Raw genomic sequence first — 13230 nt, 5'->3', positions numbered from 1 at the left:
TAAAATATGTGGCCGGTTTAATGGGCGGTCCGATTTTTGTTTAAAATACGGTTACCTTTCGAACTAGTCAAAATCCGGTCCGACTTTTGATTTAAATACGGTTACTTTTTCGAACCGGTCAAAATTCGAAAGATTTCCATTATCAAGATTGGATCTGTTCTTCTCTCTCCTTGGGCGACTTTGATGGAGAGGTTCGGGACGGTTGTGGGGTGGGATTTTAACGGAATGTGAATGATTGTGATCTTGATGAATTATTATTTATGGATGAAATTTAGGTTGAGAAGTTGGAAGAAATTTCATTAATGGTTTTGAAACTAAAGAAGTTGAAGAAAATATTTAATTTTAATTTTTTAAAAAATAATTAAAATTGGGTCAAATTAATGGTTCAACGTTCAATATGTTGGATCAAAGTTAAAAAAGAAATAAAGAAATAAATAAAATAGTTAATAACCGTTCAGCATAATAAATGTGAAATTGATTTTTTCTAATTTGATTCAAACAAATTTATCAAAAATAATATTATGTGAAATTGATTTTTTCTAATTTGATTCAAACAAATTTATCAAAAATAATATTAAATAAATTTGTATTGGTTTGAGTAATAATTTTGATGGGGTAATATGGGTTGGGTTTACTCAGTGGGTTTACTCAGTTGAGTATGTTAATCATCATTTGTTAGCACATAATAAGTGTTTTTCTTATTGTACATCTTCTCATTTTTTTTTCTTACTGACCGCTATCTTAATTTTTCGAGGGCTTTTACTCTTTTTTGTAAACAATAAATTTTCCTTAAACCTTATTTTTTTCATTTCATTCCCACGTTATTTTTTTTTCGAGAATGCCGCATCATTTGCATTTATTTAATATTTGGTTAATTCAAAGGATAAATTTTACTTTCACACTATCCTATGTTTTCTTTTTTTTAGATTATTCATGTAGAAAGTTGGTAAGATTGAGGTGTATAGCCCTTTTTTTCCACTTAAATAAACTAAATATATCTATGTCTATCTCTATCTATTTTTCTTTCCTCTAGACTCTAGTTATGTTTAAGGAAGAATGAAAAATCACTTTGTCAAAATGTATTGATGTATTTATTCAGGGGATCCGAACCCCAAATTTACTGTTCTATAATGTGTCATACTAGATGTCTTCTAGTTTAAAATCTTTCAAAATCATAGAGAAAAACTAACTTTTTATCAAAATAGAGAATGATTTTGAAGGATTTTGAACACATATTATAAGACAACAGATATAGACCATATGAACAAATACATCAATATGGACAAAGTGATTTTTCAATCATTTCTTAAACATAACTAGAGGAAAGACAAATAGATAGGTATCAAAATAGAGAATGATTTCAAAATGATTTTGAACAATGTGACATATTGTGGGACAACACAACGGATGTGGTCCTTTTATTTAGGGACCGAATCTGCCATATTATGACATGTCTTAATGATTGTCTATTTCTTCAAAATTATTCTCTCTTTAAATGAAAATTTCTTCTTTTTATATAATTTTAAAGTGTTTATAAGAAAGGTATAGTCTTTCATACCAAATCAGGCTTAACCCTTTATTCAGGATAAGTGTAGAAGTTTGGGAAAGATGGGTCAAAGTCCGTGGCATCCTATAAAAATAGTATATTTTAAAAACTTATATCCGGACATATATATATTTTGAATAATGATAAGGGAGCGAAAGTTTTACAGTAATTGTGTAGTGAAGGGACGTGGAAAGATGATTAGGGTTGAATAATTTTAAATGTTTATTTATCTCTATCCTATTCATTAATAATTTCTCTCTTCTCTTTATTAATAATTTATTTTTTATCTCTTCAATCTTTATTAATAATTTATTTATATTATTAATTTATAAATATATGTTTATATATTTTATTATTTAACTTATTTATTTTAAAAAAAATTAGAATAATAATAAGAACAATAATAAATCAAATAAATAAATAACAAAATATATATTTAAGAAAATAATAAAATAAATATAAAAATTCTTAATTTTTTAAATTAATTATCTCTCCTCTATTAATATATATATATATATATATATATATATATATATATATATATATATATATTAATAATTTATTTGTTTATTTGTTTTTAAAATAAGTTATAATAGGAAAAATAAGAATTTGTCAATATCTAACTCAAATCATACCTACTAATATTCAAAATAAATATAACTCAATCTATCAACTATTAATATTCAATATAAATAAAAAAACATTTTAGGATAAGAGTTAACTCAATATAATAATATAAAAAGAGATAATATATAACATTTTGAATTAATTGATTGGATTTATAATACATTTTATTAGAAAATAAATATGGAAAAAAATGAGAGAAGAGAAAAATAATTAATTAAAAATATTTTAATTTTTTATTCTTTATTCTTTTTAATATATATTTATCAAATATAATATATATTTGAAAAAATATTTTTATTTTATTTTTTATTTAATTTATTATTGTCCTTATTAATATTTAAAATAAATTATTAATATAGATTGAAGAGATAAAAAAATAAATGATTAATGAAGATAAGAGAGATAAATTATTAATGAATAGAGGAGAGATAAATAAACATTTGAAATTATACTTAGTTAGTCATGGGCAGACATCATTCCACCTCACTTCTTTATACATTCCTTGTAAAAATTTTACTCCCCTATCATTACTCATGTATTTTTGAGGATTGATAAATTCAACTAGCAAAAATAAGATCACAAATCTAGCAAGTTGCCCCCACATCTCAAAATGCACATTTTAGGTTCTGAAAAACACATTTTGGGACTAACATTTTTTTTCTTCGAATTGATATTTTTAGACCAAAAAATATTTTTAGTTTTTCTCTCCGACTTAATTGCATTTCTGACCTTTTTAATTTTTCTCTCTTAACCATCTGATACGTTTTCTCTTATATTTTTTAGTTGAGTTTATCCATTTTTTTATATATATATTTTTTATATTTTTGAATAATGCCACTAAGAAAAACCTCCCTAGAATTTTGGGATGCCATATATTAAAACATATAATAATAATATATATTATAATTAAAAAAGATAATTTTGTTTAGTTGAATAAATATTATAATTGATAGTTTAGGTTTTTTAATTTTGTTTTTAGGGTGTCAGCAAAGGGCGACTCTAGACAGGCTGCCTACCTCAGCCAGGCCCAGGCCCGAACTGTTGATAACAAATGAATGTGTTAGAAAATAAGTTTTTTTTTTTTATATTTTTTTTTCAACGATCCTTTTGAAGTTCTATTTTTTTTCCATGAATTGTCATGTTTTTTTTATCTCTGAATAAGAAAAAAAAAAACTATGTCTTGTTAGTTTGGGTAATTTTTTTATAATTTATTTAAAATTAATTATTTTGAATGTCTCCTTTGGGTATTAATTTAAATAATATTCTACCTCTCATTATATTTTTATTTTTCAAACTGGTCAAATAACAATCCCATTTCTTTTTTTAAATTAGAAAAAGTAATGAACTTTTCAATTATAATTTAATTTTTTTTTAATTTTTTTCCCTTAAATGATATTAAAATATATTATCCCAAAAATGAAGTTTTTTTAAAATTCATTATCATAACTATGTTACCAAAAATTTCTATTGTACTTGAAATATTTGATTTTTTTCCCTTAAAATAATATTAAAATATTTTCCCAAAATGATTTATTTTCATAATCCTATAAATTTGGAGTCAATAATGGCAGTAACCTAATTACATAATTATTAACAACAAAATCTCAACAATTATTTTTTATTAGTCTACAAATTTTCATTCCTCTCTACAATCCATATATATAAATAAAGTCATTTAGGCCAAACATATTTTCATTCTCTAATTGTATCACAAAAGAATTAGTATTTTCTTCTCGCCTTTTGATACACTATGTCTAGAAGCAATGAGAAATATGCATTCATTTCCAATGATCATGTAAGGAAAATTACATTCAAGACTAGGAAGGGTGGCTTGATTAAGAAGATGTACGAACTATCCACCCTATGTGGAATCGAGGGGTGTGTCATCATAACTAACAAGGATGATCCCCAACCAATAGTTTGGCCCTCGGTGGAAGATGCTCGAAAGACTGTCGAAAGGTTCAGGAGCCTTCCGGAGCATGAGCAAACGAGGTGGATGGTGAACCAAGAGAGCTTCACTAATCAAAGACTCAAGAAGATTGAAGAGAAGCTGATGAAGCTGAGATGTGAAAACCGGGACAAAGAGATCACACAAAAAATTTACCAAAGTATGTGCGAAAACCCTATGAACGTGGCTTCGAAACTCAATGCAAAAGAGTGCGAAGAGATAGTTAATATGCTTAACCGACACATAATAGAAATGAAGTTAATTATGGAGTCAAGGGAGGGTTCGTCTTCCAATCTCCTTTCACAAGACAATGGAGTTGGCGAAACTGGTCCCCGTTTCCCTTAAATTAATAAGCAATGTTTTATTTTTGTAATTTTATATGTATGTCCTTCCTTTGTGACATCTTTTTTTATTAATGGATAAGTTTTTCAATTTCTAAAACATATACAATTTTGTGTGGAAAGTTGGGAGTTCTCTACTTTTCTTTGGTTCTAATCTAAATATTTTAGTTATCAATGTTAAATAATTGTCTTTGCAAAGTTAATCTGAATTTATTTCCAATCAACATTTTAAAAACATATATTTATTTGATGATTTTTGCATTGTTAATGGATTATGCTAGTTGTTTTTTCAATAGTCATGTGTAGGATTTCTTCTTTAATTGGATAGTAGGTAGGTCATTTATATCATTAGTCTTTGGTGGTTTATGGTATGACTGTTTTAAAATAAAAATGTGAATGAATTTTAATTGATTTTTTTAAATGATCGGTTAAACACAACAATTAAATATCATATGGAATGAGTGAGATTAAAAAAATATATAATTAATGCGTTAGATAATCAATGTTAGAGCAACATTTCTCTAACATAGTATAAAATCTTTTCAAACTCACTCGTGCAAATCAAATGACAAGAGTGATTCTTAAGAAAACTCACCGATTCGATTTCCACTTAAAATCTCCAACTACAAATATCATGAATTATCGACTTATATCTAGAACATTTCATTTCGATTAGATAAATAACATTACAACTAGGGAGGTAAGAGGTAAGTGATTCGGTTCGGTCAATGTTTTCATTAAAAAATTCATCATAATTGTTGGTGTCGGTTTTTCAAAATCTTCATCTGTCAAGGTTAAACGTCGGTTCTATTTTGTCCGTTTTAAAATTGATTTAAACGTCGGTTCTATTTTGTCCGTTTTAAAATTGATTCAATGGATTTATCAGTTTAATCGTTGAAAATATATAATATATATATATATATAATAAATTAAAAAGGAAAAATAATAAAATATGTATAATATAATATAATAAAAATGAAAAATTTTAGTTGAGCCGTATAATAAAATTTTAATAAATTAAATAATAAAAAAATTATTTAACTTAAAAGAAATTGTATTATAATATTAATTAAATTAAAATAAATTTAAAAAAGAAAAAGAAAAAGTATTAAATAAGAAATATGTGTGATAAGATTTGAACGAAACAAATCTCATATAATCATAATTTACCACTAGAGTAATGAGACTAAAGAACATATTTAAAATATATTAAAATTTGTATATAAACAGTTGGTCGGTTAAATTATCGATTTTTTACTATCTAAATTGTCAACCCAACAGTCCAAGGTCAGTCTAGAAAATTATGAACCGTCCACAACACCGTCCGATCGATTTTTCATATATATATATATATATATATATATATATATATTTTGTTTACACTCTAATTAATTACAACCAAATGTTTATAAAAAAAAGGTTTTAGGAACACCATATTTTCATGTCATTTATCTAGAGGACTTAGGTGAATGAAATTACTCTTTTGGCCTTGAAATGAGAAGAAACATGATCATTTGTTAAGCAACAAATATATTTTCCAAAAAGTTTTTAGAAACACCCTATTTTCATGTCATTTATCTAGAGGACTTAGGTGAATGAAATTACTCTTTTTGGCCTTGAATTGAGAAGAAACGTGATCATTTGTTAACCAACAAATGTATTTTCTTGATTTTATTTCTGAAAGTGGGTTAATGGGCTGTAAAGCTGCATTAGGTACAAATATAGTAAAAAAATTATTATAACTACTATTAATTAAAGAAAGTCTATGAAATAATATGTATATATCGAATTTGCAATCCAATTTTTATGCTTGTGGTCAAACTATTTTTTTTATGTTACTATATTAATCAAATTGTGTAATGTTGACTATCTCTTGGAAGAAGAAAAAAAAAACAGTGTTTAAGTCCTTCGGGGAGAATGAACACTACCAACATTTTTTTAGCTTAAGAAATCTTTTGTTTCGAAATTGGTTGAATCGAGTTTTATCTTAAGTAAAAATTTAATTTAATTTTCAAATTTGATTAAGTCGATTTATCAAAAATGATATTAATTAATTTATCCATACTAGACATTTGAAATTCTCAATCCATAGCTAACTAATTTATTTATTTTATTTGGATCAAATAAGATGCGTTGGATTTACCTAAATTGCACATAACCCCTTTAACTGGACAACGTTTAGGATTTCGTTTTCTTTCATACCAAACATTTCATTTTGTTAGTTGAAAACATGTTTTTTTTGTTTGATCTTTTCTAATTAGATTAAAACTATTTATTAAAATATAATATTAATTAATTTATCCAATACTAGTTAAACGATTCTCAATTCATACCCAACCCATTTATTTATTTTATTTGGGTTAGGTAATAGAGTTTAACCAATTGTGGTAACTTTTTATGAGACAACGTTTAGGTTTTTTTTTGATACAAAACGTTTCATTTCGTTAGTTGTAAACATGTTTTTTTTGAACTTTTCTAATTTGATTAAAATCATTTATAGAAAATGATTAATTAATTTAACAAATACTAGTAAAACAAAATTCTTTATCTATACTCAGTTCATTTATTTATTTTATTTAGGTTAGGTAATATGAGTTGGGTTTACCCAATTACACATAAAAGTTTTACAGGACAACGTTTAGGGTTACGAGACAACGTTTAGGGTTTCTTTTTCTTTCCTATAAAACGTTTCATTTTGCTGGTCGTAAATGTATATTTTTCTTCTTACACTCTTTCATTTCTTTTCTCTGCCCATCGGCTGCGGCCGTCTTAAATTTTGGAAGGAATTTTGTGAGTAACAACGTTCTTATAGATCTTCTTTTTTTCATCTCATTCAAGTTTTCTTAGATTTTTTTTTTCATCTCACACATAATTTTTAATTTTTTTTAATTAAGGAGAACTAGAATGATATCTCACCGTCATGGCCCCCGCGTTCAATCAAAGCGCTTTCAGTTGGAATCAAACCTGCAATTTTTTGGTCTATTAAGCCAACTTTTACTTGGCTACTTCGGTAAGATTTGTTTTGTATGGTGATATCACAACATTTTTTTTTATTTCAAGTTTGGTTAATTTTGACGATGAATTTTACTTTTACCTTATCCTATGATTTGTTTAATGGCTTTTGAAGATTATTTATGTTGAATGTGGGCAAGATTGCAGGATGTAGCATGTAGGGATCGATTTTTCTTCACTTAAATGAGTTAGATGTATTTGTCACAAAGAGTTGTATCGCGGCATTCATTTGGCATAATTGTTTTTGATAGAGCTCAATAAGAGTCCTTTTTTACCCTGATTTAGTAACTTTTGATAGAGATCTTATATCGGCCATCTTTCTAGGTCATCGAGTTTTTGATTTGGATGTTTCTCTCCTCTTTATCTTCCCTTTAGTTATATTTTTGAATGGATTGAACATCCATCTTATTAGTAGTCTTGATCATTTATGTGTCGTGACTAGTTTGAGTTTTTTTTATCATGATTTAGGAACTTTTGATATATAGAGATCTTATACTGGGCATCTTTGTCGGCCATCAAGTTTTTGATTTCGATGTTTCCCTCCTCTTTGCCTTTTCTATAGTTATGTTTATCGATGGATTAAGGATTTATCTTATTATTAGTCTAGTTCAATGTATTGTGACTATTTTGATTTATTCATTGGTCAGGAGATTATTATTTTGGTACAAAGTTATTTTTTATGATTGTGACACAAGTTTTTTTTAATGTTTTCGCTAATTCTTTTAAGTTAAACAAATAATTATTTTATTTTATTTTTTTAAATTTGTCCGGATATGATTAACACGTCACACAACTATTACATAATTTTTTTTTTATATTTTTTATCAACATCACTTTTTTAATTTTTTATTTATTTATACTTTTTACTAATTCAATATTAATTATGAACTGTTCTATTATAATTAAAATACTTATGGTTTTTTCCTTAAATGATATTAAAATATTATCCCAAAAGTTTATAAAAATTAATTATTATGGCACTAATATTTTTGTTGTAATATAAATTTCAGATTTTTTCCCTTAAATGATATCAAGATATTATTCTAAAAATGATATTTTTTTAATTTATATTCATATCCAGCTATTTAGTCAATAATGGACTAAGGTAATTACATAATTATTTACAAAATCTTAACAATTATATTTGTGGACATTTTTTAATTTTATTTTTTCTAGGAAGGATTGTGGTTATCCTTAATCATTAATTGCTACAAATTTCCATGCATATAAATAAAGCCATTGAGTGAAAACAAATTCATCAGTGAAAACACATTTCCTCTTCCAATTGTTTCACAAATAAATATTTGTTTCCTTTTCTCATCACTTTTGTTATACTATGACCAGGAGAAAGGTGCAACTTTCCTTCATTGCCAATAACAGTGCAAGGAAATCTACACTCAAGAAAAGGAAGCTTGGCTTGGTCAAGAAGATGCACGAAATAACCACCCTATGTGGGGTTGAGGGGTGTGTCATCATAAATGACGACAATGACCCTCAACCAACGGTTTGGCCCTCGGAGGCAGGTGCTCGAAGGACTATCGAGAGGTTTAGAAGCCTTCTGATAGATGACCAAAACAAGAGGATGGTGAATCAGGAGAGTTTCACCAAACAGAGGCTGGAGAAGATTGAAGAGAAGCTGAAGAAGCAGAGGAGAGAAAACCGGGAGAAGGAGGTCACACAAAAAATGTACCAAAGCATGTGTGACGGACCGTTGGTCGTGGCCTCCACTCTCAATGCAAATGAGTGTGAGGAGGTGATCAACATGCTGAGCCGACACATCATGGAAATGAACATCGCCATGGAGACACTCCGTGGCGAGGCTTCGTCTTCCAATTCCAATTCCCTCCCGTAGACACTCCCCATTTCCCTTAAATTTTCTTTATGTAATTTATTTTTGTAATTTCATATATATATGTATGTTCTTTGTGACATCATTTCTATCAATAAACTAAGTTTTTCAATATTTTAAATAGTTGTCTTTGCATGCATGTCATTCTTAATTTAATTATGCTTTCTTCTTTTAAATAGTAAGTATGTCATTTATTTGATTAGTCATTGAAGTTTATATTATTAATGCAAAAAGTAAAAATAGTAACATATGATGTTAAAATCTAAACCACAATAAACGAGGATAAAAGCGATAAAGAAGAACGAACACCAAGATTACGTGGAAAACCCTTTACGGGTGAAAAACTACGGGCAGAAGAGAAAATTTCACTATAACGAAGATTGTACAGATTTTTGGTGGACAACATAAAACTGTACTACAGAAAAGACGGCTGTCTTCTCTATATATTGTCTAACCCTAAATGTGATGTAAATGAAAAGGGGTTAGACCCATTAAGACTACAAGTCCATACAGTGCGGGCAAAGCCCGCTGACCCAACAAGAATTCGAGCCACAAACTCTAACAATCTCCACCTTGAAACGAATTCCAATCTTTGATAGCGTAACCACAAAATCAAACCTCTTCCACCAAAGCCCCTAAGAGCATAGCTCAGCAATGAAGACCAACCAAGTTCAAGCAATGCTCAAACTTGGTAATAGGAAGTGACTTGGTCATCATATCTGCAGGATTATTGTGTGTACTCACCTTGCTCACAACAATATCACCACGAGCAATCACATCACGCACAAAATGATACCGTACATCAATGTGCTTAGTCCTCTCATGAAACATCTGATCCTTTGTCAGAAAAATAGCACTCTGGCTATCACAAAAGATTGTAGAAATCTGCAAATCATCACTAAGTTCGCCAAACAAGCCTTTCATCCAAATTGCTTCTTTGCAAGCTTCTGTAATCGCCATGTACTCTGCCTCTGTAGTAGACAAAGCAACTGTAGCCTGCAACATAGCCTTCCAACTAATAGCGCAACCACCAACACAAAAAATGTAACCAGACAATGATCTTCTCTTATCAAGATCTCTAGCGTAATCTGAATCAACGTAACCGACAACTCCATCTCTACTTTTCCCAAACTGTAAACAAACATCAGTAGAACCACATAAGTATCTGAGAATCCACTGAACTGCTTTCCAATGTTCTTTACCAGGGTTTGCCATATATCTACTAACAACACTAACTGCATATGCTAAGTCAGGTCGTGAACAAACCATAACATACATAAGGGAGCCAACGACACTAGAGTATGGCACTCGCGACATATAATCATCATCACTATCTGACTGTGGTGACAAAGAAGACGAAAGTCTAAAATGAGAAGCTAGTGGAGTACTTACTGGCTTGGCACTTTGCATGTTAAACCTACTAAGGACTTTCTCGATGTACCTCTTTTGACTTATGTACAAATTACCAGCCGGTCGATCTCTTAGAATCTACATTCCAAGCATCTTCTTTGCTGCACCTAAATTTTTCATCTCAAACTCGTTACTCAACTGTGCTTTCACCTTTCTGACCTCTCTTTGATCTTTAGCGGCAATTAGCATATCGTCAACATACAACAACAGGTAAACGAACGACCCATCATCACATACTTTAAAGTAGACACAACTATCGTAATTGCTCCTCCTGAAATCATGAGTAGTCATAAATGTATCAAATCTCTTGTACCATTGCCTCGGCGACTGTTTCAAACCATAAAGAGACTTTTTCAGCTGACATACATAGTCCTCCTTTCCTAAGGCTACGAATCCCTCTGGTTGCTGCATGTAGATGTCTTCCTCAAGTTCTCCGTGTAAGAATGCAGTTTTTACATCTAACTGCTCAAGCTCAAGATCGTGGTATGCCACAATACCTAGTAAAGCCCGAATAGAACTATGTTTCACAACTGGAGAAAATACATCAGTAAAATCAACACCTGGAGTTTGACTATATCCTTTTGCAACAAGCCTGGCTTTATACCTGGCTTCTTCAACTCCCAGTGTACCTTCCTTTCTCTTATACACCCATTTGCAGCGAACAACCTTCTTTCTCTTTGGTAACTTCACTAGATCCCATGTAGCGTTCTTGTGAAGCGATTCTATCTCTTCCTGCATAGCGATCATCCACATACCTGAGTTTTCGCAGGTAATTGCCTCTGAATATGTCGCAGGTTCTTCTTCTGAATCAATCTCTTCAGCCACATTTAATGCATACGCAACTAAATCAGCCTCTGCATATCTCTGAGGGCGTCTAATTTCTCTACGAGGCTTATTTTTAGCAATTGAATGTTGTGGAGGTGCTTCTGAGGAGCTAGAACCATCCATAGAAACTGGAATAGGCCCTGGAATTTGCTCTGGTGTAGGTTTCAACCCAATCTCAAGCTCCACCTCAATACTTGACTTCTGTTGATTTCCCTCAGAGGGAGTTAAAGATGGAGACCCCTGAAGCATGCTAGTCTCATCAAAAACAACATCTCTACTGATGACGACTTTACTAGTCTCAGGACAACACAACTTATATCCCTTCACACCTTGCTTGAACCCTATGAACACACACTTCACCGAACGAGGCTCTAACTTGCCATTATCCACATGAGCATACGCAAGACATCCAAAAATTTTTAAATCAGAATAACTAGCAGGAGAACCAGTCCATACCTCTTGTGGAGTTTTCTTATCAATAGCAGTCGAAGGAGAGCGATTAACGAGATGACATGCATACGCAGTGGTCTCAGCCCAAAACGACATCGGCAGCCTAGCATTAAGGCGCATACAACGCACCTTTTCCATCAAAGTCCTATTCATCCTCTCTACAACTCTATTCTGTTGAGGATTATGTCGAACTGTATGATGCCTCACAATACCTTCAGTTCTACATAAAGTATTAAACTCATTAGAACAAAACTCCAAACCGTTATCAGTTCGGAGATGCTTCACTTGCCTCCCTGTCTGCTTCTCAATCATTAACTTCCACTCTTTAAAGGTAGAAAACACGTCACTCTTTTGTTTCAAAAAGAATTTCCAAACCTTCCTGGAGAAATCATCTATAATAGTCAACATATAGAACGCCCCACCTTTAGATGGTACTCTAGAAGGCCCCCACAAATCAGAATGAATGTAGTCTAGTGTCCCCTTCGTATTATGAATACCAGCCGAGAACCTAACTCTTTTCTGCTTACCAAAAACGCAATGTTCACAAAACTTCAGCTTCGTAATACCCTGCACATCAAGAAGCCCTCTCTTGTTCAATTCGACCATGCCATTCTCACTCATGTGACCTAGACGCATGTGCCATAATCTTGTTGCATCAGAATCAGACAAAGACGAACTAGCAATAGCAACATCACCTGTAATCGTAGAGCCTTGCAGAACATATAAATTGGCAGTTTTCTTGAGTCCCTTCAGCACAACAAGAGACCCCTTGCTGACCTTCACAACTCCACCTTCACCAGTGTATTTGTACCCTTTAGAATCAAGAATACTCAATGAGATCAGATTTCTCTTCATGTCAGGAACGTGCCTTACATCACCAAGTGTTCGAATAGTGCCATCAAACATCTTAACTCTAACCGTACCAATACCAGCAATTCTGCAAGATGCATTATTACCCATCACAACGGTACCTCTAGAGATCACTTCATATGTAGAGAACCAGTCACGATTAGGACACATATGAAACGTGCATCCAGAATCAAGAATCCATTCGTCGCTCTATTTCGAATCAATATCAGACGTAACGAGGAGTTCTCCATCATTGTACTTTTCAGCAACATCAGCTTCGCCATATTTCTCTGGTTGATTGCTCTTATGATCCTCACCAGCCCTCTTATTTTTATTCTGTAACTTATAACACTCAACAACAATATGACCTTTC

The 13230-nt window shown here is 30.7% G+C and overlaps 2 protein-coding genes across 2 annotated transcripts; both read left to right on the top strand.

Annotated features, from left to right (window-relative positions):
• The first annotated feature begins 3923 nt into the window (after positions 1-3923).
• LOC124924912 (agamous-like MADS-box protein AGL80) lies at positions 3924-4466 on the top strand. The gene has a single exon (XM_047464895.1). It carries the CDS (start codon positions 3924-3926, stop codon positions 4464-4466), a length of 543 nt encoding a protein of 180 aa, XP_047320851.1.
• A 4344-nt stretch (positions 4467-8810) lies between these two features.
• Positions 8811-9326, top strand: LOC124924911 (agamous-like MADS-box protein AGL80). The gene has a single exon (XM_047464894.1). The coding sequence runs from the start codon at positions 8811-8813 to the stop codon at positions 9324-9326; it is 516 nt and encodes a 171-aa protein (XP_047320850.1).
• Positions 9327-13230: the final 3904 nt, after the last annotated feature.

This window comes from Impatiens glandulifera, chromosome 2, assembly GCF_907164915.1.
Source record: "Impatiens glandulifera chromosome 2, dImpGla2.1, whole genome shotgun sequence".
NCBI lineage: Eukaryota > Viridiplantae > Streptophyta > Magnoliopsida > Ericales > Balsaminaceae > Impatiens > Impatiens glandulifera.
This window is presented reverse-complemented; position numbering and strand designations above follow the sequence as displayed.

Excerpts from the sequence above, each read along its gene's own strand:
- LOC124924912 (XM_047464895.1), top strand. The coding sequence starts at position 3,924 with ATGTCTAGAAGCAATGAGAAATATGCATTCATTTCCAATGATCATGTA.
- LOC124924911 (XM_047464894.1), top strand. The coding sequence starts at position 8,811 with ATGACCAGGAGAAAGGTGCAACTTTCCTTCATTGCCAATAACAGTGCA.